This window comes from Marmota flaviventris, chromosome 11 (assembly GCF_047511675.1).
Source record: "Marmota flaviventris isolate mMarFla1 chromosome 11, mMarFla1.hap1, whole genome shotgun sequence".
Taxonomy (NCBI): domain Eukaryota; kingdom Metazoa; phylum Chordata; class Mammalia; order Rodentia; family Sciuridae; genus Marmota; species Marmota flaviventris.
The window spans coordinates 51219211-51246459 of NC_092508.1; the positions used below are offsets into that span (position 1 = coordinate 51219211).

The 27249-nt window shown below is 36.4% G+C and overlaps 1 protein-coding gene across 2 annotated transcripts in view; it reads right to left on the reverse strand.

Annotated features, from left to right (window-relative positions):
- Positions 1-2476: 2476 nt before the first annotated feature.
- Ppp1r1c (protein phosphatase 1 regulatory inhibitor subunit 1C) overlaps positions 2477-27249 on the reverse strand; it is a 128810-nt gene continuing 104037 nt past the window's right edge. For both annotated transcript variants that reach the window (XM_027943995.2, XM_027943994.2), the window contains exon 5: positions 2477-2565. In XM_027943995.2, coding sequence (XP_027799796.1) covers positions 2477-2565 — 89 coding nt within the window. The remainder of the gene's footprint in view (positions 2566-27249) is intronic.

Here is a 27249-nt window from a genome sequence, read left to right on the forward strand (position 1 = left end):
AGTTTAACACAGAGAAGAATAGCTCTAGTTATTCACAAAGAGTAAGTGTAGTGATCTCCATAATGCTGAGGAGGATCCGGCATTAGGCAGGATTGGACAGATGTTCTCCCAGGTCTTTCTAACTCTGATAATAACAATAGACGCCAATTATTAAATGCTCACTAAGCTGGGCTAGGCATCTTATAATCTTCTCTCTTAAGTCTCCTAAGGACACAGTAGGATAGGCATGACTGTACCTATTTTATAAATGAGGAAACTCAGTCAAAAATCTGATGAAAGAAGAATTTTAATTCAAGTCAAATTGACTCAAAGCCTACCTACTAACCATTTTATATTATAAATGCAGTCTGGGAAATACAAAACTTTCATTTTGTTTTCGTCAGAAAATTCCTTCACCCATCAGCCAAACTGAAGCCACACGTTGTCTTCTTGAAAAAAAAAAAGTTATTGTAAATTATAATTGTGTGGAAAGGAAACTAAAAATCCATTATGTGAGCTGTTTCCTCCCATTTCTGAGAAAATCAACATATTTCCCAAGGAAAACTTATGCTTTCAATTGTGATCCTTTTATGCTTTGAGAGTGGGGAACAGAATAGAAGAAACCAACATTTCCCAAAAAAAACTTATGTTCTTAATTTTTATTTCTTTATGTCCTGAGAATGGAGAACAGAATAGAAGGATCCAGAAGTCAAGCTGTTTATTTCTACAAATGGTGTTACAAAATCAGCAAAAGCTTTGGTTTCTTTTTATTTGCCTAAATTCTTTCGGAAAAAAAAATTATTTATAAAAGTGTCTCTTCAAGGAAAGAAAGGGGTGTTTTTGTTTTGTTTTTGACTTCAGGGTGTCTCAAATACTTTCAAGAAGTGTCAGGATGTTTTCCAAATAATTCAAAATCACTTAAAACAAATATGAACCTTAATCAGGTTTTAAGCGAAGAGAAACTTGGGAAATCAGTCATAGCAGATGGCTTAGGAACCTCCAAAATGTTTTGGGAATAACTGGCTTTAAAAAAAAAGTATGGGAGTGGGAGGGAGTAGAGAGAGAGAGAGAGAGAGAGAGAGAAATAGAAGAGTGAGGGAAGAAGGGAAAGAGCAAGGGAGAAAGGGAGGAAAGAAAGAGTATTCACTCATAGTCATGCTATTACTTATCAGTGAGTTTTGCATATATTTTCAAGGAAAATGCCACTTTTGCTGTATTCTGTTATAGTTTCTCACAAGTCTCTTCTTAATTATTATATTGCAAAGTTCCTATTCAAACTTAAAAACAAACATTTTACTTCTTGGTAGCAAGATTTCACATTTTTCTTCCTATCTTAATTTCCTCTTTATTGATTTTTGAGATTTCTTATCTTATCGTCCTTTCATGAAACATTGGAACTTCACTAATATCATCCCTATAGGAACCAGACTGACATTCCTCTATTCCCCTAAATTGTACATTCCAATAATTATGAATAATTGAAATTGTTCAAAAATCCAGAAATTTGAGTTACAAAAAGTTGTATTCATTAAGTACACATTTGTCTCATAAAACCTTACTTTATACAGATGCCAGTTCTACACAAGAGGGATTATCTTTTCTTTATTTTCCTAACTCCCAGCAGAGTACTTTCCTAGGGATAAGTTCATAAACAAACAATTGTTGAACTAATGAGTAAATGAGTGGATATATGGAAGAATTAATAGAATTTTATATTTTATGATACAGAAGATTTATAAAATGCTAATGATTTATTTAAATGCAATGAGAATTGGTGGTTGAAATTTCAAGTAATAGTCAAAAAGGGGATAAAGGAGATTTGACATATTTTATTATAGATTTAACATTTTTCTCTTTTAGTACCCAGATGAAATGCTGGGAAATACATATCACACAGTTTAGAAAACAAAAAGAATTCTATGGTTCTTTAAGTAATGTGCTGTTGGAAAAGGAAATATTTAGTATCTGATATAGTATTTTGAATCAAGAAATCTGATATTTCTTAGTCTTTTTAAAGTAAACTGAGTTTTCTATTCTATTTACAGAAACATGATAAATGCAGATCTTAAAGATTCCATTAGACATTCTTCTTTAAATTAATCCCCAAGACACTCATGTCTAAGTGTATTTAATATTTTTTACTCTTAAAGTGATGCTATTTACATTTCACTTTAGAATGCAAATCATATCAGTAGGGTTGAGGGATCAAGCTCTGGCAGTTTTAAAGTTAGAACAGTCACATGTTCACAAGTTCCTATGTAATTCAAAAGAAAAATCACTGTAAAATAAATGCTTATCATTTAATTGTGACATGGATCAACTTGTACTTGGTTCTAGAGTTCAGTTGTGGGGGCTTCCAGGTGGTGCATTTGATCATAAGATTTGCAGTGCAGAGCTGGAGGATGCTTCCGGAAGTCAAGCAGTGGGGTTCCATGGGATATCCAGAAAAGTTCCTAGTTTGGTTATTCCCAGGAAGCCTTCTTGCTGCAAACTGGTATTAATGGTCCCACTGCTCCTCTCTCTCGTTTACGCCCTCTTCTTCTTCAGGGAAGGCTGATTCATTCTGGCCTTTCAGATGCTTAACCCCTGAAATTATAAAAATGGTGAAAAATGCAAGTGAAATTGATTTCTGGCAGATTCATGGCTTTGCTACAAGAGATGAAGAAAGTGAGTGGAAAGTTTTCATTGGGGCATATGTGTTTTTGTCCAAGAATCTCAACAATGTGCTTCTATATAAACCTTTTAATTCACTGAGCAATAAAAACACTCACAGCCAAATTTCCATTAGAGACAGACTATCTTTTATAATTAAATCTTTTCTGTTAGGGATTACATCACAGCCTATTAAAACCGTGTTAACTAAAAATCTGCTCACAGGCTCTTATTATAATTCTGATGTATCATTTAGTTCAAATATTGCTTTTGGCATCCCTGAACTCCATTACAAGGAGAACTATTGAAACTCTTGAAGAACAAAAGGGTGTGTGTGTGCCATTTCTGTAACTTGTAAACAACAAAACAATCACAATATTGTTAGTTTTCTTTTGGAACCTGAACATATCCATTTGATTATAGAACACCTGTATTCAAAACTCTTCAATAACTGAACATACAGAGTGGAAAAAAAAAAACATGGGCCTGCCATACAAGGCTCAGATGATCTGGCCTCTCCCTACATTTTGGGCCTCATTTTTCACCAGCTCTTCTTCTCACATTTATGATCATTTGTGCCCTAACAATGATAACCTACTCTTCCTCATTCCCGACCACTCCAGGCTCCCTCAGGCATCCCTGCTTTGCTTATCCTGTTCTCACTGCCAAACATCTTCTTCCTCCTCAAATACCTATTCATCTCTCACTCATCCTTCCAGTACCAGGGTGCCTCCTCTGAAGGCTACCCAGATTCCCCAGGCAGACTTGGTAGCTCTTTTTCATATTCCCCCACTGATCCTGGATTCCTCCTGTTGCACCAGTTACCTTATAAAAACTCTGTCAGTTCACATCTTTCTAATTAGAGCAAACTCTTTGATGTCAAGGCACCTGGAGTTTCACTTGGGAGTCCCAGGCACAGTGCCTACCATACAGTAGGTGCTCATTAATGTTTACTGCTTGAATGAGTGAATGAAGGAAGGAACAATTAGTACACATCTTTGTGAGGTCCACAATAATGATCTTTAGATAGTTTTCAAAATTAATTCAAACTTGTGAGTATAAATCAGAAGACCGCTACACTCAATCTAAAAAATTGCTCTTTCATTTTCCTTGGTCTATTTCTGTTAACACATCACACTCTCTACACATATAGTGATGTTTAATGTGGAAACTTTTGTACTTTTTTTTAATACTTTAGAAAATTGGTTTAGAAGTTTTTTTTCTAAGTATTACTAAAATACACTCCAATTAGAGCTGATAAATGAAAGGAAGTTATTATTCATGCTTCCTATGAAACAACAGCTCAAGAAATGTGTGGATTTGCATGTACTGTAGACAGCACACCTCAGAGTACTATTTGGCAAAGATTGATGTACTTGGACTTCATGGATTATCTTGCAAAAATATTTGATCAGTTGTAATAATATTTAAATACTTTAATTTCATCCACAAATACAGATCACTCAAAATTCCTCTTGACCTAAGACTGTGCAGATAAATTTGTTATTAAGAATTGAAAGTTATTTCATAGTACTATAAGTTTCATGGAAAAGAGGTATAAAAACTAAGGAAAAGAAAAGGGAGCATCTGACCAGTCACTCTGGTAACTGGTTTTCCATGTACGAATCCCTACATCTCACAACAACTTAAGGAAGATATGATCGGTTCAAGGTCACAAGGGTAGTATGGTGCTAAGAGGAGCTCTGACATTGCAGTCCCTCCATGTTCACTGGATGAGTGGATGAATGAATGAGTCATGAACTTCCAATATCAGGATACCTCCACTAATTTTTATCATTAGCTTTTGGGATGCTAGTCCGTCATTCACTCACATTCACTCAGAGTTATTATGGGTTTAGAGCATTAATACTGACCCTGATGCAGAGGATCTTAAGACTCCTTCTGAAATATTAATCACTCAGCCACCTGACACTCTTTTTCCTGGGCTGAGGCTGACTGTGCTTCCCCACATTTGCAAAGGTTCTACAGACTCCAGAGCTCATCTCTTTGAACTGCAAGATAACTACAGAGTAATAAAGTTGTATTTGAGACACATTTCTTTAAATGAGAGTTAATGGCCTAGTGCCAACATTGATTTGTCCAAAGGAGGAGAGCAAATGCAAAAAAAAAAAAAAAATCCACAAATAAAATGTCCAACTAATTTAACAAACATTAACCAACTAACCTACCAGTTTACACTTGAGTATAGGTCTACTTGCTTATCCTGATCTACATCATTGATTTTATAATTACAATGGTCACAAAGTCATATGAAAAAGTCATACATTTTTTTAAAGCAAAATGAGTCACTTGGACATATTTTAGAAGTTTCCTTCCTTAGCCTTATTCAAATGTAAAATGAATTACTTCCAGGTGAAAGTTTTGATGAGGCCCAAGCTGGTGACAAGTATCACAGAGATGTTATTCAGAACACCAGAAATTCTTTGTTTTCTAAAGTAGTTACCATAATGCCATCTTTCAATTGGATAATAGAAATTTGGTTAATTTGTGTTTTGAAATAGCCTTTAGACCAATGATTTTCTTTTCCTATCATCAATATTTATTTGGTTATAAAGGAAAGATGCTAAAAGGAAAATGTGAAGTCTGCTGAGGACTAACTAATAATTTTTCTCTTCACCCTCCCCCCCCCATCCCCAAACACATTTACTTTGCACTTCAATTTTCTTTAAAATCCCATTTGATGTTTAAGTAATTCTGGAGAGGGAGGATAATAAATTGGTCTGGGGGTGTTGACAAAATTCTTGGAGAGTCCTCCTTTGTCAAATGCCAACAAGCATGAGGAGAACCCTTCAGCGCACAGGGGCTGTGGCTTGGCATATCACCAAGATCCTCCCAGGGCAAGCGCAGACTCAGCCAGGACTGCACACAGGCAGGAGGCAAAAGAAATCCATTCCGAAAACACAATGGAAATTCTTTTCTCCATCCCAAATGAGCGCACAGGTAAACGGCCCGAATGTAAGACAGAAAATATTGTATGAATATGCAAAGAAATGAGGAAAATAAAAGTGAAGGAAAAGAAAGTAGACCAAGAAAGAAGAAAAGGAAAAGAAATAAATGCCTCCAAGTGGGACCTAATTCGTATTATGTTCTTCTCTAGTTTGTAAATCAGGGGGTTAAATGTAGATTAGATGAAGTGGTGAAGCAGCAGTGTGAAGAATTCTGAATAATCTGTAGACAGAAACAAATACTTAACAACCCACAGGTCAATTTTTTCTTATACCAATAAATCTGGAGCCCAAGATGACAGGTTTATTACATTTATAGATGATAAAAAAAAATTGGAAAAAAAAAAGATGACATGATGAATGACAAATCTAGAATTTCTAATGGCTTCCAAGAGTAGGACAATGGCCTAAGTGATGAAAGTAGAGACCAATAGGGATTTTTGTTTTTAGAAAGGTGCTTTGGGATTGATCATAAGTAGGGGTTTTAGGTGACCAAGTTTCAACATGACCATATAGAAGCTTCCTGTTTCTAGGATCAGGCTTTAGGTGTCATTGGTGGCATTTCTAAAGCCAGAGTCAGCAGTTTGAGAAAGGGATTTGCTCTCTAGCCCTATGTCAGCCACACCTTTTCCCCAACATGCTGCCTTCTCATTCTGGGCTCTGCCTTTCAAGAGGACCATTGCAGATAGTCAAAGGGATTAAAAGTAGTTTTATGAAATCACTCTTCTAAAGGAATTGTAGATGAAACTAGAATGTTTAGTAGAGAAAATAAAGAGTACACAAATGGTTTTTGAATTCCTAAACTATTGGAAAAAAAATTAATTTAGGTAACACCTGAGAGGATTAGAAACTATATTGATGGATGCCATTTATGAAGTGGGAGATATAGCTCAATATAAAGACGATAGCTCCTAAATTCTGTTAGCTCATCAATAAACATGTGATTGAGCTCCTCTTCGTTGTCTGTGTTCAAGTCAGAGCTGAACTTCCATCTTTGGAAACTCACTGACCTGAGATGCTACTAATTTACAAAGGGAACATGTTGTACTATTGAAAATTTGCTCTGCTATTCATACTATAAGTTTCAGGGGAAAAAAGTAATTATAAGTTCAAATGACATGATAGCCCAAATCCACATTTTAAAACTAATTCACATTGGGAGTAGTAGATATAAATGGATTTTTTAAAAAAACTACATACTTTAAACCTTAGAAATAATTTTAAAGTCCTCTAGGGAATCTGTGAATGGATTTTGGAGAGACTCTGAAGCTCTCAGAATTCTGCTTTTACTTGTGTTTGTGCATTATCAGGGAAAAAGGTCCATAGTTTTCTGCAGAATCTTAGGGGTCTCTCATCTCCAAATATCCATGAATGTAAACAGTAGTTTAATCTCTTTTGTAGTGACAGAGGAATAGTTCAGATCATGAAGTGATTAGCTTAAATTCACACAGTAATTATTGGCTGAGCTGGAACACAAATGTTGGACTTAATCTCCCATTGTCGTTGATCTTTTCTAAAGTTACAACTTGGGGAAAATTATTTTGACTCAGGATCACCGGACGCTTTTGAATATCAAAAAACTTTAGATAGTGGCTTTAAATAGTAACTTTTCAGTCTTCTTGTTGTTATTGTTTTCAACAGAATTGGGAATCAGAAAAATGTAGAATATTAACCCTGACCAGAAACATTCCCTTAACAGAATCGAATTACAAATAGTGTTGAGGTCATTAGAAAAGAGGCTGCCATTCTCTCTGCTGAGCCCAGACCTGGAACTGGGCTCTGAGAGACACAGGAAAAATAAAGTAGTCTGGTCTGTGGAGACAAGATGTAGTAATCATCAAGCAAGATGAGTAAATAAAATAAAGGCCCGTGTGTATGCTGAGCATGAGAGAGACATGACTACAAATCAGATAGGGACGAGGATGGTGTGCATGTAAATGAGGTTAATTCAATGAAGAAGTGCTGTGGACCAGAAGAAAACATAATGCATTAGGAGAGTTGCAATAAGGGAAAGAGCTCCAGCTTGCAGGATAGTAATTTGTGCAGCCATTTATTGAGCAATATGTTAGTTAGATTAAGGGAAACAACAAGCCTAATGTCTATGCAAATAGTATTTGCAAAATACATTGAACAGGCATTAGTTTTCTAAAAGCCTATAATGAACAAAGGGATGAATTCAGTGGCCATGGAAAGATGACTTTCTAATGATCCCTTATGTATTGACCCCTTAAGTTTTATTTAAAAAATCATTCTAGATGCACTCAGGGAACATAATTTAATCTATAATATGGTACAGGATGGCTCCACAGTAAAGGCCCATATCTCTTAGATTGAAAATGTGTTTTACAATTCCCAAAATGCCTTCATAGGTACTCTATTTTTTTTAATCTTCTTGTCACTCATTTATAATGAACAGCTTGTACATTAGTATACCCAGGGGTTGCATAGATCAAGTGACATATTGATTTCATCCCAAAGCGAGAAACCTATGTCCTAGACTCACCATAAATTTGGCCCTTTTGACTTTATTTGAGTATATTACGTGTTGACAATACAGTTAATATCTATTTAAATATGGTGACCAGTCAACTTAATGCAATCTGCAAATCTGCATATGGTCACTCCTTTTAACTCCCTACTACAGGGAGGCTTTTTTTTTCAGATTAAGTTTCCAGTATAATTCTCTCTTCATCATTTATGACAAAAGGGACAATATAATTGATATTAATAAGTATTATATATTTTATACACATTTTACCCATTTTATATATATATTTGTACTAGAGATTGAACCCAGGGGCACCTAACCACTGAGCTACATCCCCAGCTCCTTTTTAAAAAATATTTTTATTTTTGAAACAGAATCTCACTAAGTTGCTTAGGGCCTCACTAACCTGCTGAGGCTGGCTTTGAACTTGATATTCTCCTGCCTCAGCCTCCCCACTCTCAGCCACTAGGATTACAGGCATATACCACTGCTCTGGGAAAATGTGTAATATTTATTTTTTACCAAAGTCACTGCCCAAGAGTAAAGCCAAGATGAAAGTTACTGCTACAAACTATTGTTAGAAGTGTATTGTTTAAAGAATAATCTAGTATCACTTATCAACATGTAAAGAGCCAACATCTTTATCATTAAGTCTGAGGCTGAGACCAGGAAAGGATATACATGTATACATACACACACACACACACACACACACACACACACACACACACACAGAGTTTTGTGGGGATTCTTCTGTTCAGCCTGTATGAAAACCACTTTGATAGACCAAATGCCTTTTTGCCCTCCACAGTCAAGTGCCCTTCTGATAGCCCCTTTTCTACTAAAGCTAATGCATTCCCCATGAATTTAGAAGTGAACTTAAATTTTTAAGCGTACATATAATGGAGCTAAACAGTGTTAGACTATTTCACTTTAGAAAAAGACAGAATGGCTCCCCTGCCTGCAAGATTTGACTGCAATTGACTGAACACAATAACATATCTAAAATTAAAAAAAAAAAAGATGCATATATCAACAGTCAGTGGTTAGCCTTGAGAGCAGTATAAATAAAATAGCAAATGGAGAGTTACATTCACAGCCTTAGAAGTAAACACCCGTGTGTTTTAAGGGTCCCCAGGGAAGGACATCCAGTAATGGCATTAGAGACTGTGCTGTCCTCAGGAAGTGTACTTCCCTATTGAAGCAGTGGTCAACACAGTTTCACGGGGAATGGTAATTCCCTGCTGAAGTTGAGGGTCACCACAGTCTGATTCCCTGATCACATAACCAATCACCTAGCTCTGGCTCCAAGCTTGCTGTGAAAATCCTCTGATAACAACAGAGCTTGTTCCTGAGGATAGAAGGCATTGATTAGGATGAAACTATCTTCACCTGTCAATCATATTTCTTATTTTGTATTAATAAATTTACATTCAACTTTTACAAAGTTGGTTTTGGTACAATTTTACTGAATATAACTACCCCAAATTCAATTAACTCTGGGACTCATCAAGAAAAGGAAGTTTGGGAGCCTTTCAAGTGGAGAGGCTGATTTTGTCCAGGAATTGGCCAAACTAAGAGGCAACTTTCAGGGATCTCTGGGGATGAAGGAACAAGCATAATCTGACTGCAAGTCTCACCATAAATCTATAGTAATCAAGACAATGTGGTGTTGGCAAAAGAATAGGCAACCAGAACAAATGAATAGAACAGAGTCCAAAGTTAACTCATATAAATCTTGCCTCTTTTTGACAAAGGAGAAAGGCAACAAAATGGAGCAAAGATAGTTTTTCAAAAAAAAAAATTATGCTAGAACAACTGGACATCCAAATAGCAGAGACTTAAATGCACATGACTAAGTTAAAGGAGCCAATATGAAAAAGTAGCATACTGCATGATTCCAACTATATGACATTTTGGAGAAGGCAAAACTACCCTAGTTCCCAAGGGTTAGGGGGTTGGGAGGGATGAATAGAGAGCATAGAAGATTTTTACGGTGGTGAATTTATTCTATATGTATTATAATGGTGGATGTATATCACATATATCTGTACAAACCCACAGCATTAAGAAAGACTCATAATTTAAACTACAAACTTTGAGTGATAACCATGTGTTAATGCAGGTTCAGTTGTAGTATGTATCACTGTGGTGCAGGACATGAGTAGTAGAGAGGGTTGGGCATGTTTAGGGACAGGAGTGTATGTGAATTCTCTGTACTTTCTGCTTAATTTTTCTGTAAGTCTGAAATTGCTCTAAAAATAAAGCATATTAATTTAAAAATTACTCTGGCTGCAATATTTATAACTGTTTGTAGTGAGGCAAAGGATTAAGTGAGGTAAGTTTAAAAGGTAAGATTAGGAGGCTATGATAGGGGAAATAGGAATGTGTTTAATAGGGATAGCATTTCAGTGTTGCAAGATGAAAAGTTTTTGGAGATCATTTGCACCACAAAATGAACATAATTAATACTACTACACTTCTGAACTGTATAATTGAAAATGGTTGATCTCTGGGACCAAACACAGAGCAGGCCCAGCGGCCTGCTGAGGGGCAGAGCCGCCCCCCACCCCCCTCGCCTGCCAGGTAGGGGAAGGGTGACCACCGACAGAAAAGGCCCAGTGGCCCGCGGCAGGACAGAGCTTCCAATCACTCCTGCAAGGTAGGCGGGCCTGCGACCCACCGGCAGAAGAGGAGCAGCGGCCTGCTGAGAGGCAGAGCCGCCCACTCCCCCCCGCGCCTGCAAGGTAGTCAGAACTGAGACCACCATCAGAACAGGTCAGACCTGCAACCGAGAGACAGAACAGGCCCAGTGGCCTGAGGAAGGGTAGAGCCGCCCCCCCCCCCCACGCCTGCAAAGTAGGCGGACCTGCGACCCACTGGCACTACAGCCCCAGAGGCCTGCAGAGGGGCAGTGCCGCTGCCTGCGCCTGCAAAGTAGGCAGAACTGCGACCACCGACAGAAGAAGCCTAGTGGCCCACAGAGGGACAGAGCCGCCGCCCGCGCCTGCAAGGTCGGCGGACCTGCTACCGACTGGCAGAGCAGGCCCAGCGGCCTGCCGGCGTGGTAGGCACATTGCCCCAATTGGAGGAGGGGCAGAGCCGCCGCCCGCGCCTGCGAGGGAGACTTTGCAACTATACAAGACCAATATAAATATATAGGGGGAAAATTCAATAGCACAACAGTTTCACCAAGAAGAAAGGAACGCGAACAGTATGAAGAGACAAGGAAAGAAAGGACCACAAGCATTGCAGGTCAACTCAACGTTAGAAGAGGTAATAGCTGCAGCTGATGGAATGTCAGATAAAGAATTCAGGATATACATGCTTCAGATGATCTGGAGTCTCAAGGAAGACATCAGTCAGCAAAATCAGACAATGAAAGATCACTTCAACAATGAATTACATAAACAAATCCAAGAAGCAAAAGATCAACTATACAGGGAAATAGAGGTTATAAAAAACAAACAAACAGAAATCCTAGAAATGCAGGAAGCAATAAGCCAACTTAAAAACTCAATTGAGAATACTACCAGCAGAGTAGAACACTTAGAAGACAGAACATCAGACAATGAAGATAAAGTATTTCAACTTGAAAAGAACATAGACACCTCAGCAAGACTGTTAAGAAACCATGAGCAGAACATCCAAGAAATATGGGATAACATCAAGAGACCAAATTTAAGAGTCATTGGGATACAGGAAGGAACAGAGTTTCAAACCAAAGGAATGAGCAATCTATTCAATGAAATAATTCGAGAAAACTTCCCAGACTTGAAGAATGAGACAGAACCCCAAATCCTAGAAGCCTACAGGACGCCGAATGTGCAAAATCATGAGACCCACACCTAGACACATTATAATGAAGATGCCCAACATACAGAATAAGGAGAGAATTTTAAAAGCTACAAGAGAAAGGAAGCAGATCACATTTAGGGGTAAGCCAATCAGGATAACAGCTGATCTTTCAACACAGACTCTGAAAGCTAGAAGATCCTGGAATAACATATTTCAAACACTGAAAGAAAATGGGTTCCAACCAAGAATTGTGTTTCCAGCGAAATTAAGCTTCAGGATGGAAGATGAAATTAAAACCTTCCACGATAAACAAAAGTTAAAAGAATTTGCAGCTAGAAAACCATCTCTTCAAAACATCCTTGGCAAAACATTACAGGAAGAGGAAATGGAAAATAACAATGAAAACCAACAGTGGGAGGTAGGACACTAAAGGGGGAAAATAATCAAAGTGGAAAACAAACCAAGTTTAGTAACATAAATAAACAAATATGGCTGGAAGAACAACCCATATCTCAATAATAACCCTAAATGTTAATGGCTTAAACTCACCAATCAAGAGACACAGGCTAGTAGAATGGATCACAAAACAAGATCCAACAATATGCTGCCTACAGGAGACGCATTTGATAGGAAAAGACATACATAGGCTGAAGGTGAAAGGTTGGGAAAAATCATATCACTCATATGGACTTCGGAAACAAGCAGGAGTATCCATACTCATATCAAATAAAATAGATTTTAAGCCAAAGTTAATCAAAAGGGATAAAGAGGGACACTACATACTGCTCAAGGGAACCATACACCAACAAGACATAACAATCATAAATATATATGCCCCAAACAATGGTGCAGCTATGTTCATCAAACAAACTCTTCTCAAGTTCAAGAGTCTAATAGACCACCATACAATAATCATGGGAGACTTCAACACACCTCTATCACCACTGGACAGATCTTCCAAACAAAAGTTGAATAAGGAAACTATAGAACTCAATAACACAATTAATAACCTAGACTTAATTGACATATATAGAATATACCACCCAACATCAAGCAGTTACACTTTTTTCTCAGCAGCACATGGATCCTTCTCAAAAATAGATCATATATTATGCCACAGGGAAACTCTTAGACAATACAAAGGAGTAGAGATAATACCATGCATCCTATCTGATCATAATGGAATGGAACTGAAAATCAACGATAAAAGAAGGAAGGAAAAAGAATACATCACTTGGAGAATGAACAATAGGTTACTGAATGATCAATGGGTTATAGAAGACATCAAGGAGGAAATTAAAAAATTCTTAGAGATTAATGAAAACACAGACACAACATATCGGAATCTATGGGACACATTGAAAGCAGTTCTAAGAGGAAAATTCATTGCTTGGAGTTCATTCCTTAAAAAAAGAAAAAACCAACAAATAAATGATCTCATACTTCATCTCAAAATCCTAGAAAAAGAAGAGCAAAACAACAGCAAAAGAAGTAGAAGGCAAGAAATAATGAAAATCAGAGCTGAAATTAATGAAATCGAAACAAAAGAAACAATTGAAAAAATTGACAAAACTAAAAGTTGGTTCTTTGAAAAAATAAACAAAATCGACAGACCCTTAGCCATGCTAGCGAAGAGAAGAAGAGAGAGAACTCAAATCACTAACATACGGGATGAAAGAGACAATATCACAACAGACACTTCAGAAATACAGAAGATAATCAAAAATTATTTTGAATCCTTATACTCCAATAAATTAGAAGATAGTGAAGGCATAGATAAATTTCTTAATTCATATGATCTGCCCAGATTGAGTCAGGAGGATATAGAAAACCTAAACAGACCAATATCAATTGAGGAAATAGAAGAAACCATCAAAAGACTACCAACTAAGAAAAGCCCAGGACCGGATGGGTATACAGCAGAGTTTTACAAAACCTTCAAAGAGGAACTAATACCAATACTTTTCAAGCTACTTCGGGAAATAGAAAAAGAGGGAGAACTTCCAAATTCATTCTACGAGGCCAACATCACCCTGATACCTAAACCAGACAAAGACACTTCAAAGAAAGAAAACTACAGACCAATATCTCTAATGAACCTAGATGCAAAAATCCTCAATAAAATTCTGGCGAATCGGATACAAAAACATATCAAAAAAATTGTGCACCATGATCAAGTAGGATTCATCCCTGGGATGCAAGGCTGGTTCAATATACGGAAATCAATAAATGTTATTCACCACATCAATAGACTTAAAAATAAGAACCATATGATCATCTCGATAGATGCGGAAAAAGCATTCGACAAAGTACAGCATCCCTTTATGTTCAAAACTCTAGAAAAACTAGGGATAACAGGAACATACCTCAATATTGTAAAAGCAATCTATGCTAAGCCTCAGGCTAGCATCATTCTGAATGGAGAAAAATCGAAGGCATTCCCTCTAAAATCTGGAACAAGACAGGGATGCCCTCTCTCACCACTTCTGTTCAACATAGTTCTCGAAACACTGGCCAGAGCAATTAGACGAAAGAAATTAAAGGCATCAAAATAGGAAAAGAAGAACTTAAATTATCACTATTTGCAGATGATATGATTCTATACCTAGCAGACCCAAAAGGCTCTACAAAGAAACTATTAGAGCTAATAAATGAATTCAGCAAAGTGGCAGGATATAAAATCAACACGCATAAATCAAAGGCATTCCTGTATATCAGCGACAAATCCTCTGAAATGGAAATGAGGACAACCACTCCATTCACAATATCTTCAAAAAAATACTTGGGAATCAACCTAACAAAAGAGGTGAAAGACTTATACAATGAAAACTACAGAACCCTAAAGAGAGAAATAGAAGAAGATCTTAGAAGATGGAAAAATATACCCTGTTCATGGATAGGCAGAACTAACATCATCAAAATGGCGATATTACCAAAAGTTCTCTATAGGTTTAATGCAATGCCAATCAAAATCCCAACGGCATTTCTTGTAGAAATAGAGAAAGCAATCATGAAATTCATATGGAAAAATAAAAGACCCAGAATAGCAAAAACAATGCTAAGCAGGAAATGTGAATCAGGCGGTATAGCGATACCAGACTTCAAACTATATTACAGAGCAATAGTAACAAAAACAGCATGGTACTGGTACCAAAACAGGCGGGTGGACCAATGGTACAGAATAGAGGACACAGAAACCAATCCACAAAACTACAACTATCTTATATTTGATAAAGGGGCTAAAAGCATGCAATGGAGGAAGGATAGCATCTTCAACAAATGGTGCTGGGAAAACTGGAAATCCATATGCAACAAAATGAAACTGAATCCCTTTCTCTCGCCATGCACAAAAGTTAATTCAAAATGGATCAAGGAGCTTGATATCAAATCAGAGACACGCCGTCTGATAGAAGAAAAAGTTGGCTACGAACTACATACGGTGGGGTCGGGCTCCAAATTCCTCAATAGGACACCCATAGCACAAAAGTTAATAACTAGAATCAACAAATGGGACTTACTCAAACTAAAAAGTTTTTTCTCAGCAAAAGATACAATAAGAGAGGTAAATAGAGAGCCTACATCCTGGGAACAAATCTTTACTCCTCACACTTCAGATAGAGCCCTAATATCCAGAGTATACAAAGAACTCAAAAAATTAGACAATAAGAGAACAAACAACCCAATCAACAAATGGGCCAAGGACCTGAACAGACACTTCTCAGAGGAGGACATACAGTCAATCAACAAGTACATGAAAAAATGCTCACCATCTCTAGCAGTCAGAGAAATGCAAATCAAAACCACCCTAAGATACCATCTCACTCCAGTTAGATTGGCAGCCATTATGAAGTCAAACAACAACAAGTGCTGGCGAGGATGTGGGGAAAAGGGTACACTTGTACATTGCTGGTGGGACTGCAAATTGGTGCAGCCAATTTGGAAAGCAGTATGGAGATTTCTTGGAAAGCTGGGAATGGAGCCACCATTTGACCCAGCTATTCCCCTTCTCGGTCTATTCCCTAAAGACCTAAAAAGAGCATGCTACAGGGACACTGCTACATCGATGTTCATAGCAGCACAATTCACAATAGCTAGACTGTGGAACCAACCTAGATGCCCTTCAATGGATGAATGGATAAAAAAAATGTGGCATTTATACACAATGGAGTATTACTCTGCATTAAAAAATGACAAAATCATAGAATTTACAGGGAAATGGATGGCATTAGAGCAGATTATGCTAAGTGAAGCTAGCCAATCCCTAAAAAACAAATGCCAAATGTCTTCTTTGATATAAGGAGAGTAACTAAGAACAGAGTAGGGTCGAAGAGCATGAGAAGAAGATTAACATTAAACAGGGATGAGAGGTGGGAGGGAAAGGGAGAGAGAAGGGAAAAAGCATGGAAACTGAAGGAGACCCTCAGAGTTATACAAAAGTACATACAAGAGGAAGTGAGGGGAAGGGGAAAAATAATACAAGGGGGACAAACGAATGTCAGTAGAGGGGGCAGAGAGAGAAGAGGGGAGGGGAGGGGAGGGGTGATAGTAGAGGATAGGAAAGGCAGCAGAATACAACAGACACTAGTATGGCAATATGTAAATCAATGGATGTGTAACTGATGTGATTCTGCAATCTGTATATGGGGTAAAAATGGGAGCTCATAACCCACTTGAATCAAATTGTGAAATATGATATATCAAGAACTATGTAATGTTTTGAACAGCCAACAATAAAAAATTAAAAAAAAAAAAGAAAAGAAAATGGTTGATCTGACAAATTTCATGTTTGTCTCTTTTGCCACAATTTAAAAATTCCTATCAGTAAAATTAAAGAAACTCTTGTACTATTCTGAGACAGGATCAGGATTCATATCAGGCTAACAGAGAGGGTGTTGAGAAATGTTCATATACTGCACAAATTTGGAAGACAGAACTAACAGTATTGGCTAAAATATTGGATATGGGATATGATAAAAAAGAATGGAGTCAAGTACATATATTCCAAAGATTTTGGCCAGGGTAACTGAAAGAGTGAAGTCAACATTAACAGAGCTGGGAAAGCCTGACAAAGAAGACTTTGGATAGAATATCTGGAGTTGAATTTGGAAATACTAAATTTGATAGTTCTAATAGCTACTCAAACAGACACATGTTTTTGGAATTCAGGAGGGCATTCTGGGCTCAGCTATAAGTGTGGAAGTCATCATTGCGTACACTTTATTTAAAGCCATTGGACTTTTGGTGAAAAGAGAGGGTAAGAAGAGAAAACAAGAGATGAGCTTTGTAGTCCTCCAGCAATATGAGGTGAAGGATATCAAGTTGATTTGGAAAATGAGACTGTCCAGGAGTGTTTTATGAAGTGGGAAAAATACCCAACATATGGGAACATGTAATGCAAGGGAATATAAGGATAATTAGAAATGGCATGAGCTTACTGTGCCAAAGCAGAGAAGTAAAAAAAAAAAAAAAGTGACAACTGAGAATTGACCATTGAATTTAGCAACAATATTGTCCCTCATAACCCAGATGAGAGTGGTGTTGGTAAAATAATCTGAGGTGCGTGGTAGGTCTATAAAGAAGGAGAAGAAATTAAGATAGTGAGTGTATCCAGTATTTAGGAGGAGAATTGCTGCAAGAGAAATCAAATAAAATTTTTATTAGCTGGTAGGAAGAGTGGAGTCAAATGAAAATTCTCTTCTTCATTGAAATAAAATTAGAATATAATAAACTGCACATATTCAAAATACAGTTTTATCAGTTTTGACAGTTGTTTGTACCTGTGGGACCATTACCACAATAAAGATAAACATTTTCATCTGAAGAGTAATTTTTAGCCTGGAACAAAAAAAAAAAAAAGAGTATGCTTGTGTGCTGATGGGGCTGATCCACTAGAAAGAGGGGAAATGATGTCATAGCAAACAGGAAGGAGAATTTCTAGAGTAATATTTGTTAATATGAAGATAGATACACTGTACAACTGGAGGGCTTGCTTTTAGAGAGGAACACACCAAGTTCACTTGTAATGGGCAGAGGCAGGCTATAAAAGGGTACAGATGGTGTTGGGTGGAAAGGCCTCAAGGTTAAAGTCTAGGAAAGTTCTCTTCTGATAGCTTCAGTTTTCTCCAAGTAGGAGGCAAGGTGATTCGGAAAGTGTGAAGACTGGAAGTCTACGTTGGAGGTTTCAGGGAGAGGTGACATGATTAAAGAGTCAATCTAAGAGATCCGAAGAGAGCAAGTATCGGGAAACAGCAGTGTGCTTTCCAGGAAGCAGCAAACACCCACGGGAGGCCTTGTAGTCAGGAATTTAAAATGAGAATGGTCATTGAGGCTGTGTTCCATTGCATCAGAGCAGGTGTGGAATGAGCCTACACTTGGTCTCATCACAGAAAATCTTGTCAATTTGTTTTTATTGCATCTTCATAATATTTCATACCTGAAAACTGACCAACCTCCATTTGTTCCCATAAAATGAAAACACAGAACTTCATTTATAAGCCAAGGAACATCTGAGGCTTTCCAGGAGCTGGGAGAAAGACAGGGGGCAGATTCTTCTTAAGCACTCACAAAAACAAAACAAAACAAACAAACAAAAAATTCCCACTCTGAAGATACATTCATCTTAGACTTCTGACCTTGGAAACTGGGATGAATGTCTGTGGTTTCAGTCACCTGGCTGTGGTACATTGTTACAGCAGCCATAGCAAGCTAATATTCCCACAAGTTAGAAAGGGTGTGGTGGATCTCCCCTTCCTCCTCACCATCACTGTGACACACCTTCAGCTGGGTTTAAAGCACAGGTAGAGTTTCTCCTGCCACCAATGAAACACCCAGCTTCTCAAAAGAATCTACTATCTCCATCAGCTCTACCTCCATTTTGGCAGTCATCTGACAATCTTGTAATCACATCAAATGGTCTGGAGAGTATAGCACCTCCCTACCTTCCCCTGCCACCACTCCAGAAATCTTTGTTGAAGACTTCTGTATCAACCAAGATGATCCACCCCTCCCCACTTTCCTCTTTGCCCCGACTAAAGGCCATGGTCCCTCATGATAAAGACTCTTTACCTACACTCCTAACATCTCTTCCCTTCTCTCCTCTGTCTTACTCTTATGGAAAGACCACAATTGGAATGAAACCTAATTCTCTGCAATTTTAATGCCTGAATCTAGACAGGAAAACACCAAAAAAAAAAAAATTACAACCGTGCTGACTAACTTCACATAAAATGTTTAATCATGATTTTTTAAAATTGATTTTAGTTACACATGACAATAGAATGTATTTTGACAGATTATACATACATAGAATATAATATCTTCCCATTTTCCCCTACACCAGCCTCTGTCAATCATAATTCTACTCTCAACTTCTATGAGTTTGACTTTTTTAGATTTCACAGGTAAGTGAGATCATATAGTATTTGTCTTTTCATGCCTGGCTTTCTTCATTTAGCAAATGTCCCCTCAGTTTACCCCTTTTGTTGCATATGGCAGGATTTTCTTCTTTTTATGGCTGAGTATTATTCCTCTGTGTATATGTATTTTACTTATCTCTTACTAGTGGACACTTGGCTATTTTAAAACACTGCAGCAAACACAGAGGTGCAGGTATCTCTTCAAGGCAGTGATTTCTCTTCCTTTAGTTATTACAATCTTAGTCTATTGGTGCTCCTGCAACAAGACCTAAGACTAAGTAACTTATAAATAAAAGAAACTTATGTCTCTCAGTTCCAGAGGCAAGGTAGCCTGCACTCAGAGTCTGTTGAATGCCTTCTTGTTGTGTTCTTACATGGCAGAAGAATGCAACAGCAAAATCTATGCTAGTTTCCCCCAGTCCTTTTATAGGGCACCAATCCATTCATAAGTAAAGGCTCTTTTCTTAAGCATTTAACTACTTCTGAAAGAACCTACTCAATTCCCACCACAACAAGGATTAAATTTTAACACTTAAATATTGGGGAACATTCATACCATAGCAAATATATTCCCAGAAGTGGGATTGCTAGGTCATATGATACTTCTATTTTTATTTTTTTAGGAAACTTTATACTGTTTTCCATAATGACTATACTAATTTATGTACCTTCCAACAATGTACAAGATTTTCTTTCCTCCAGATTTGTGCCAACACTTGTTATTTCTTATTTATAAAAGCCATCATATCAGATGTGAAGTAATATCCTATTATGGTTTTGATTTACATTTGTCTGATGATTAATGATGTTGTGCATCTTTTCAAATATTGTTAGTCATTTATTTGTATGTCTTCTTTGGAAAAAGAAGTCCTTTAAATCAGGTTGTTTCTGTGCTTTTGATTTATATGTGTCCCTTATATATTTTGGATGCTAACCATTTATCAGGTGTAGAGTTACAAATGTTTCCTCCCATTCTAAAGGTTGCCAACTCATCTTGTTGGTTGCTCTCTTTGCTGTATACATTTTTTTTAATCCGACGTAGTCCCACTGGTTTGTATGTACTTTTGTTGTTATACCCCCCCAAAATCATAACCTGGGCCAATGTGAAGAAGAGTTTTTCCCTTCTTTCTTTCAGAAAGTTTATGGTTTCAGGTCCTTAACCCATTTTTGAGGTAATTTCCTACATGGTACAAAATAAAGGTCCAATTTCACTCTTTTGTATGCTTTCTCATCATGATTTATTGAAGATAGTATCCTTTCTCTATTGTGTGTTCTTGATTTTCTTGTCAATTGCTAGTTGACCACATATGCATTGGTTTATTTCTGGGTTCTCTACCATGTTTCATTGGTCTATGTATCTGTGTGTGTGTGTGTGTGTGTGTGTGTGTGTGTGTGTTTTTACTGCCAATAAGTATACTGTTTTGTTCACTGTAGCATTGTAATATATTTTGAAATCAGAATATATGATGACTCAAGCTTTGTTCACTATGCTCAAGATTGTTTAAGCTATCTGAAAGTCTTTTGTGGCTTCATACAAATTTTAGGATTTCTATTTCTGTAGATAATGTAAATGGAATTTTGATAAAGATTGATTTAATCTGGGTGGTATGGACATTTTAGCTATATTAATTCTTCCAATTCATGAATATAGGATATCTTTTCATTTATATATCTTTCCTTTCACTTCTTTCATCAATGTATTCCAGTTTTCAAAGTACAGATTTTATATGTCTTTGATTAAAAATCATTTCTAAATATTTTTATACTATTAAAAAATTGGATTTCTTAATTTCTTTTACAGATAGCATGTTGTTAGTGTATAGAAGCCCGAGTAAATTTTTTTTTTTGGGGGGGGTGTATCAGGGATTGAACTAAGGGGCACTTGACCACTGAGCCACATCCCCAGCCCTATTTTGTATTTTATTCAGAGACAGGGTCTCACTGAGTTGCTTATCACCTTGTTTTTGCTAAGGCTGCATTTTAACTTGCCATCTTCCTCATTCTCCCTCCCAAGCTGCTGGGATCAAAGGCATGCACCACTGTGCCAAGCAAGCCCAAGTGACTTTTATATGTTGATTTTATATCTGGCAACTGTACTGGACTTGCTTATTAGTTGTAACTTTTTTTATTGGTGGAATCATTAGGATTTTCTACATACAAGATTATGTAATTTGCAGAGACAATTTAACTTCTTTCCAACGTGAATGTATTTTATTACTTTTTCTTGCCAAATTGCTCTAGCTAAGACTTCTGGTGCTATACTGAGTCAAAGTAATAACAATGGGCACCTTGATTCTGACTTATATTAGAAGAAAAGCTTTCAGCTTTTCACCATTGATTATGATGTTAGCTGTGGGCTTGTCATACATGGCCTTTATTATGTGGAGATATATTTCTCCTATATTTAATTTGTTGAGAATTTTTTTTCATGAAAGAATGTTGAATTTTGTCAGATTCTTTTTCTGCATTTATCAGGATGATTATATGAATTTTTTATTTCATTCTTCTAATGCGGTATATTACTTTCATTTATTTGCATACATTGAACCATCTTTGCATTGCCAGGATAAGTCTCTCTTGATCATAATGAGTGATCCCTTTGATGTACTTATGAATTTGATTTGCTACAGTATTTTATTGAGGAGTCTTTCATCTATGTTCATTAGGAACATGGCCTATAGTTTTATTTTCTTGTATAATTTTATTATCTGGCTTTGATATGACATTAATGCTATTCTTTAAAAAAATAAGTTTTAAAATGTCTCCTCCTCCTTAAGTTTTTAGAAGAGCTTGAGAAAACTGGAAATTTTAAATTTGGGGTAGAATTTAGTAGGAAAGCCAACAAGTCTTGGGTTCTTCTTTGAAAGGATACTTATTTATTACTGACTTAATCTCCTTACTTGTTATTAATCTGGCAGATTTTCTATTTTTTCTATTCAGTCTTGGTACATTGTATGTTTCTAGGAAAATATCCAATTCTTTTAGATTATCTACTTTGTTGATATATCATTACTCATAGTAGTCTAATTATTCTTGGTACTTCTGTGGAATTAGTGGTGATGTTTCCTCTTTCAGTTATGGGAGTCCTCTCTTTTTCTTGGTTAGTCTAGTTAAAAGCATGTCAATTTGCTTATCTTTTCAAAACAAATTCTTAACTCTGTTGATCTTGATTGTTGTCTATGTAGTCTCTATTTCTGCTCCAATATTTATTATTTTTTCCTTCTACTAACTTTGGACTCAGTTTATTCTTATTTTTTCTAGTTCCTTGAGTTGTAATATTAGGCTGTCTATTTGAACTCTTTCTTTCTTATTAATGTAGGCTTATATTACTATAAACTTCCCTTGTAGAATTGCTTTTTTTTCTTGGCTCATATGTGGTATTTGTCTCAAGATATTGTTTGATTTTCATCCCAATTTCTTCTTTGATACATTGGATTTTCAGAAATCCAGCTTAGTTTCCACATATTTGTGAATTTCCCCAAATTCCTCTTGTTATTGATTTCTAGTTTCATACCACTGTGGTTGAGAAAGCCTCTTGATATTATTTTAATTTTAAATGTATTAGGAATTCTTTATGGCCCAACACACATTCTATCCTGAAGAAATTCTCTGTACACTTGAGAGTGCATTTACTGTCATTGGATGGGACGTTCTATATATGTTTTTTAGGTAAATTTTATCTACAATATTGTTCAACTTTACTTTCTCCTTATTGATTTCTGTCTGTATTATTTACCTATTGTTTAACATGGAGTATGAAACTTCAGTATTACTATTGTTTACTGTTTGTTATGGTTAGATATGAGGTGTCCCCCCAAAAAGTATGCATGAGACAATGCAAGAAATTTCAGAGGTGATTGGATCAAGAGAAACTTAACCTAATCAGTACATTAATCCACTGACATGGATTAACTATAGGCAGATAGAGTATGGCTGGAGAAGGTTCATTGGGGGCATGCCTTTGGGATTTATATTTTGTGGTGGTGAGGACAGTGCGCACGCTCTCTCTTGCGTTCTCTCTCTCTCTCTCTCTCTCTCTCTCTCTCTCTCTCTCTCTCTCTCCCCCTCCTTCCTTGTGTAATGCCTTTCCTTCACCCACTTTTTTTGCCATGATGTTCTGCCTCTTGTTGGTCTCAGAGAATGGAGTTGGCCATGTATGGACTGAAACCTCTGAAACCATGAGCTCCCAAATAAACTTTTCCTCCTCTAACTCTTCTTGTCAGGTCTTTTGTTCACAGTAGTGAAAAAGATGATGAAAACAGTCTAGTTCTCCCTTCAGTTTGGTTAATATTCTCTTTCTATATTTAAGAGATCTAATGTTAGGGGTATACATACTTGTCAATTATTCTACTCTCTTAATGAATTGGCCCCTATCTTATATTAATCTTCTTTTGTACTTGTGATTGATTTTTACTGAAATCAATAAAAGTCTGTGTTGTCTAATAGTATAGTCACCTCTGCTATCCTTTTTGTTTGTTTTTGCATAAAAATGAAATATCTTTTTCCATTCCTTTATATTCAACCTATATTTGCCCTTATGGATAAAATGAGCTATTACAGGAAGTATATTGTTATATCCTGGGTTTTTTGTTTGTTTGTTTGTTTTTATTCTGTTGTTATTACTTTGTGTCTTTTGCTTGGAGAATTTAATCCATTTTCATTTAAATATTGATAGGCAAAAACTTACTATCCCCTATAGCCCAGAAAGTGACAATTTCCAATCGTATAATATCTCTTCAAATTTTGTCACACCCAATGTATTCTTTGTCTTCTCTTCTTTGTTTCATCTTCCTCTTCCAATTTATGACTGAATTTTAAAGACTGTATATTAAAAATTATATCCGAAATCTAAAACTTTTTTTCTCAGCTCTGGCACTCTCTGGTATTAGTGATGTACACTGATACATCACTAATGTCCACCTGGAAGATGTCGATAGATTTCTAACTTGTCTCTCCACTTTCTCTCCTTTCACTCATAATCAATTCCCCAAGTGGAATTTTTAAAAAAAGAAATTATAATACTCCACTAAGGAAAACCTTTTATGACCAGGCATGGTGATGTACGCCTGTAATACAGCAACTCAGGAAGCTGAGGCAGGAGGATCACAAGTTCCAGGTCAGCCTCAGCTACTTAGCGAGCCCCTTGGCAACTTAGTGAGATCCTATCTCAGAATAAAAAGGGCTGGCGATGTAGCTCAGTGGTAAAGCACCCCTGGTTTAAATCCCTGGTGCCAAAAGAAAAGAAAAATAAAGCCTCAAACCTTTGATGTTGTTGTATAATCCTGAACATGAGATTCCAGCTCCTCTATCATAGGCTTAAAGATTCTCCATGATTAGGTAAAGAATTATCTCCTTCCAGCACCCTCCTCACTTGCTCAGCCTCGTAGATCTATCACACACAGCCCTTCTCCAGATTCAGAGGTTTGTCTTCTGCTCTCTCTGCTGGGTTCTTCTTCCTCTGATGAGTCCCTGTGGCTTGTTCCTTCACCTCATTAACACAGTCAGAATGGCATCCCCTGACCATGACATCCCAAACACACCATGCTTTTTTCCCTTAATATCTGTTCATCTCTCTTTTTTTTCCCCTTCCCCCGGAGTATTTATCACTCCCTGATAGTATATTTATTTGTTTAGGGACTTGTGGTACATGTCTCCTACCCCCAGAGCCAATATATTATTTTATTCAATGACTGATCAGAGGATCCTACCTCAATATCTGAATATCATAGAGGTTCAATTCTATTTAATTGAGGAAATGACACTTTTTAATTTTACTTTCATTGAAACTCCTGTTCTAGTATGAATAGTTTTCAGCCTAGTGAATTTTTTATTTTTTTTACAGATGAGAATTTCTGCCTGATTAATTTAGGTCTGTCTAGTTAATTAATTCATCCATAATAAATATAAAAGGGTAGAGTGTTTTGATCTGGAGTTGGCTTGTTTACCCTCAGCTTCCTATACTACTATTTTGATTTACCAATCTAAATTAACTTTAATGTTACAATTCTGAAATTCTACATAGTGGCAAGAAAGCTTGCAATAACTCTTTAAGAAGCCATTGAAAAAGGGTACATATAATGTTTGACTGATCACCCAATAGTTAATCAATCCCATTGGGTATATGACTTACACCTTTTAAGTGATGCAAATAGATTTGATTAACTGTTTTTGGTCATTTCTGTAATTCTTCTGTTGCCTGTAGTTTTCTATTATTGAAAAGTGTGAATCTCGATGAATTAGTCTCAAAATCTGTTCAGTTCTCTCCATATCCTGAGGCTGTTTTCTTCTACTTTCTCTGCAGAAGGCCTTCTTAGCTCAGTTGGTTTCTTGCTGACCACCAGGAAACTTCTGAATGACACCGTCCTGGCTTTCATCTGCTTGACCCATGGACATGTGGATCACATTTTGAGGCTTGCAGCTGTTTGTCTGTGCCCTGGCTTTTCTGTGGGATTTACCATGTGCTCTTAAGCATGCTTGCTCACGGGTAGTTACACTCTCTGACCATCCCTTTGAATAATGGCAATGCACTGTATCAGCACCCCAGGGCCTGCTGATCTGCTTTCTTCTTTGATTTGCTGCCCTCCAGTTGGTCTGCTGTACTTGTCTCCAAGTGTACAATCACAGCCTCTCTTCTATTTACATAGATCCTTAATGAGCTCTCCATGGATAAACTGATATCATTTCTTTATTTCCTATTATTTTTTTAAAATTAAGAATATTTGATACAAAGGAGCAATTCATTGCTCAAATTTCCAAAGGAGTAGCAATTTCATATAGTTTATATTAAGGAGGAAAAAATTATCATTTTTTATTACTATTATAATTTTCTGCTATTTTCACCTATTATATTCAATTGTAATAACTAGACAAAAAGTGTTAACTTATCTAGCTTAGTTTCTCAACATAAATATCACTTACTTGGGAATTTTTTAAATAACAAAATCAAAACCATCCCCTCCCCTCAGACATTATAAATGAATTGTTTTCAAATTATGACTTTTGAATTTCCAAATAATTCTCTTGAAAGGGAAAGCTATTTTACTTCCATTGTATATTCATTGCATTAAACTTAGAAAACATTACTGTCAACAATTTTATATTAGAAAACTTCTAAAGTATACTGATAAAAATAATATTTTTAAATGTGCATGTTAAATTTAACTTAAACTCATAATTTGAGAGAGAGAATCTTCCTGAAGTATGCTTATGATTTATCATGACCTAGATGATTCTTAATCATTTCAATTTATTCCCCAAACTTACTATGCATCTAGATTATTTATCGTTGTTTGTATTTTATCATTAGATTATTTATCATTGTTTGCATTTTATTTCATTTCTTCCTCAAATAATAACAGGTACTCTGGGAAAAAATTGAATTGATAAGATAAATGAGACTATTGGAATTGAACAGCATATTATTTCTGATTTTGATATACTGACTACCATGAATCTTCAATTTACTAACACACACACCCCCCCACACACACACACATACACACAACAGAGCCTCTACAGAAAATACCAGAATGTCCATTTGTCTAGGTACTCTTGTGCAAAAGTAGCTATGGATTAGACTTCTGATGTTATCCCAAAGTGATTTCACATACACAACAACAGATATGGTCATTAATGATCTATTAAGTATCTCTCTTAAAACTTCACACACATCTAATTGCTGGGCCATACTATGTAGATTGTAACATGAAAGTTCTTTTTAAAAATAAATGTCATAATTATTAATAGTTCAACTATATCATATTTTGTTGTATTAATTTATCAAATTATTCACAATTCCATATGTTTTGTGATCCTGTTTTGGTTTTCTTTTATTAATACAGGGAACCTCAAAACTAGATAGTGTCCGGAATCCCCATGTCCTATCTTGACCTCCAGAAAGATTTCCAAAGGAAGGAAATCTCCATGTATATCAACAGAAACAAAAGGAGCC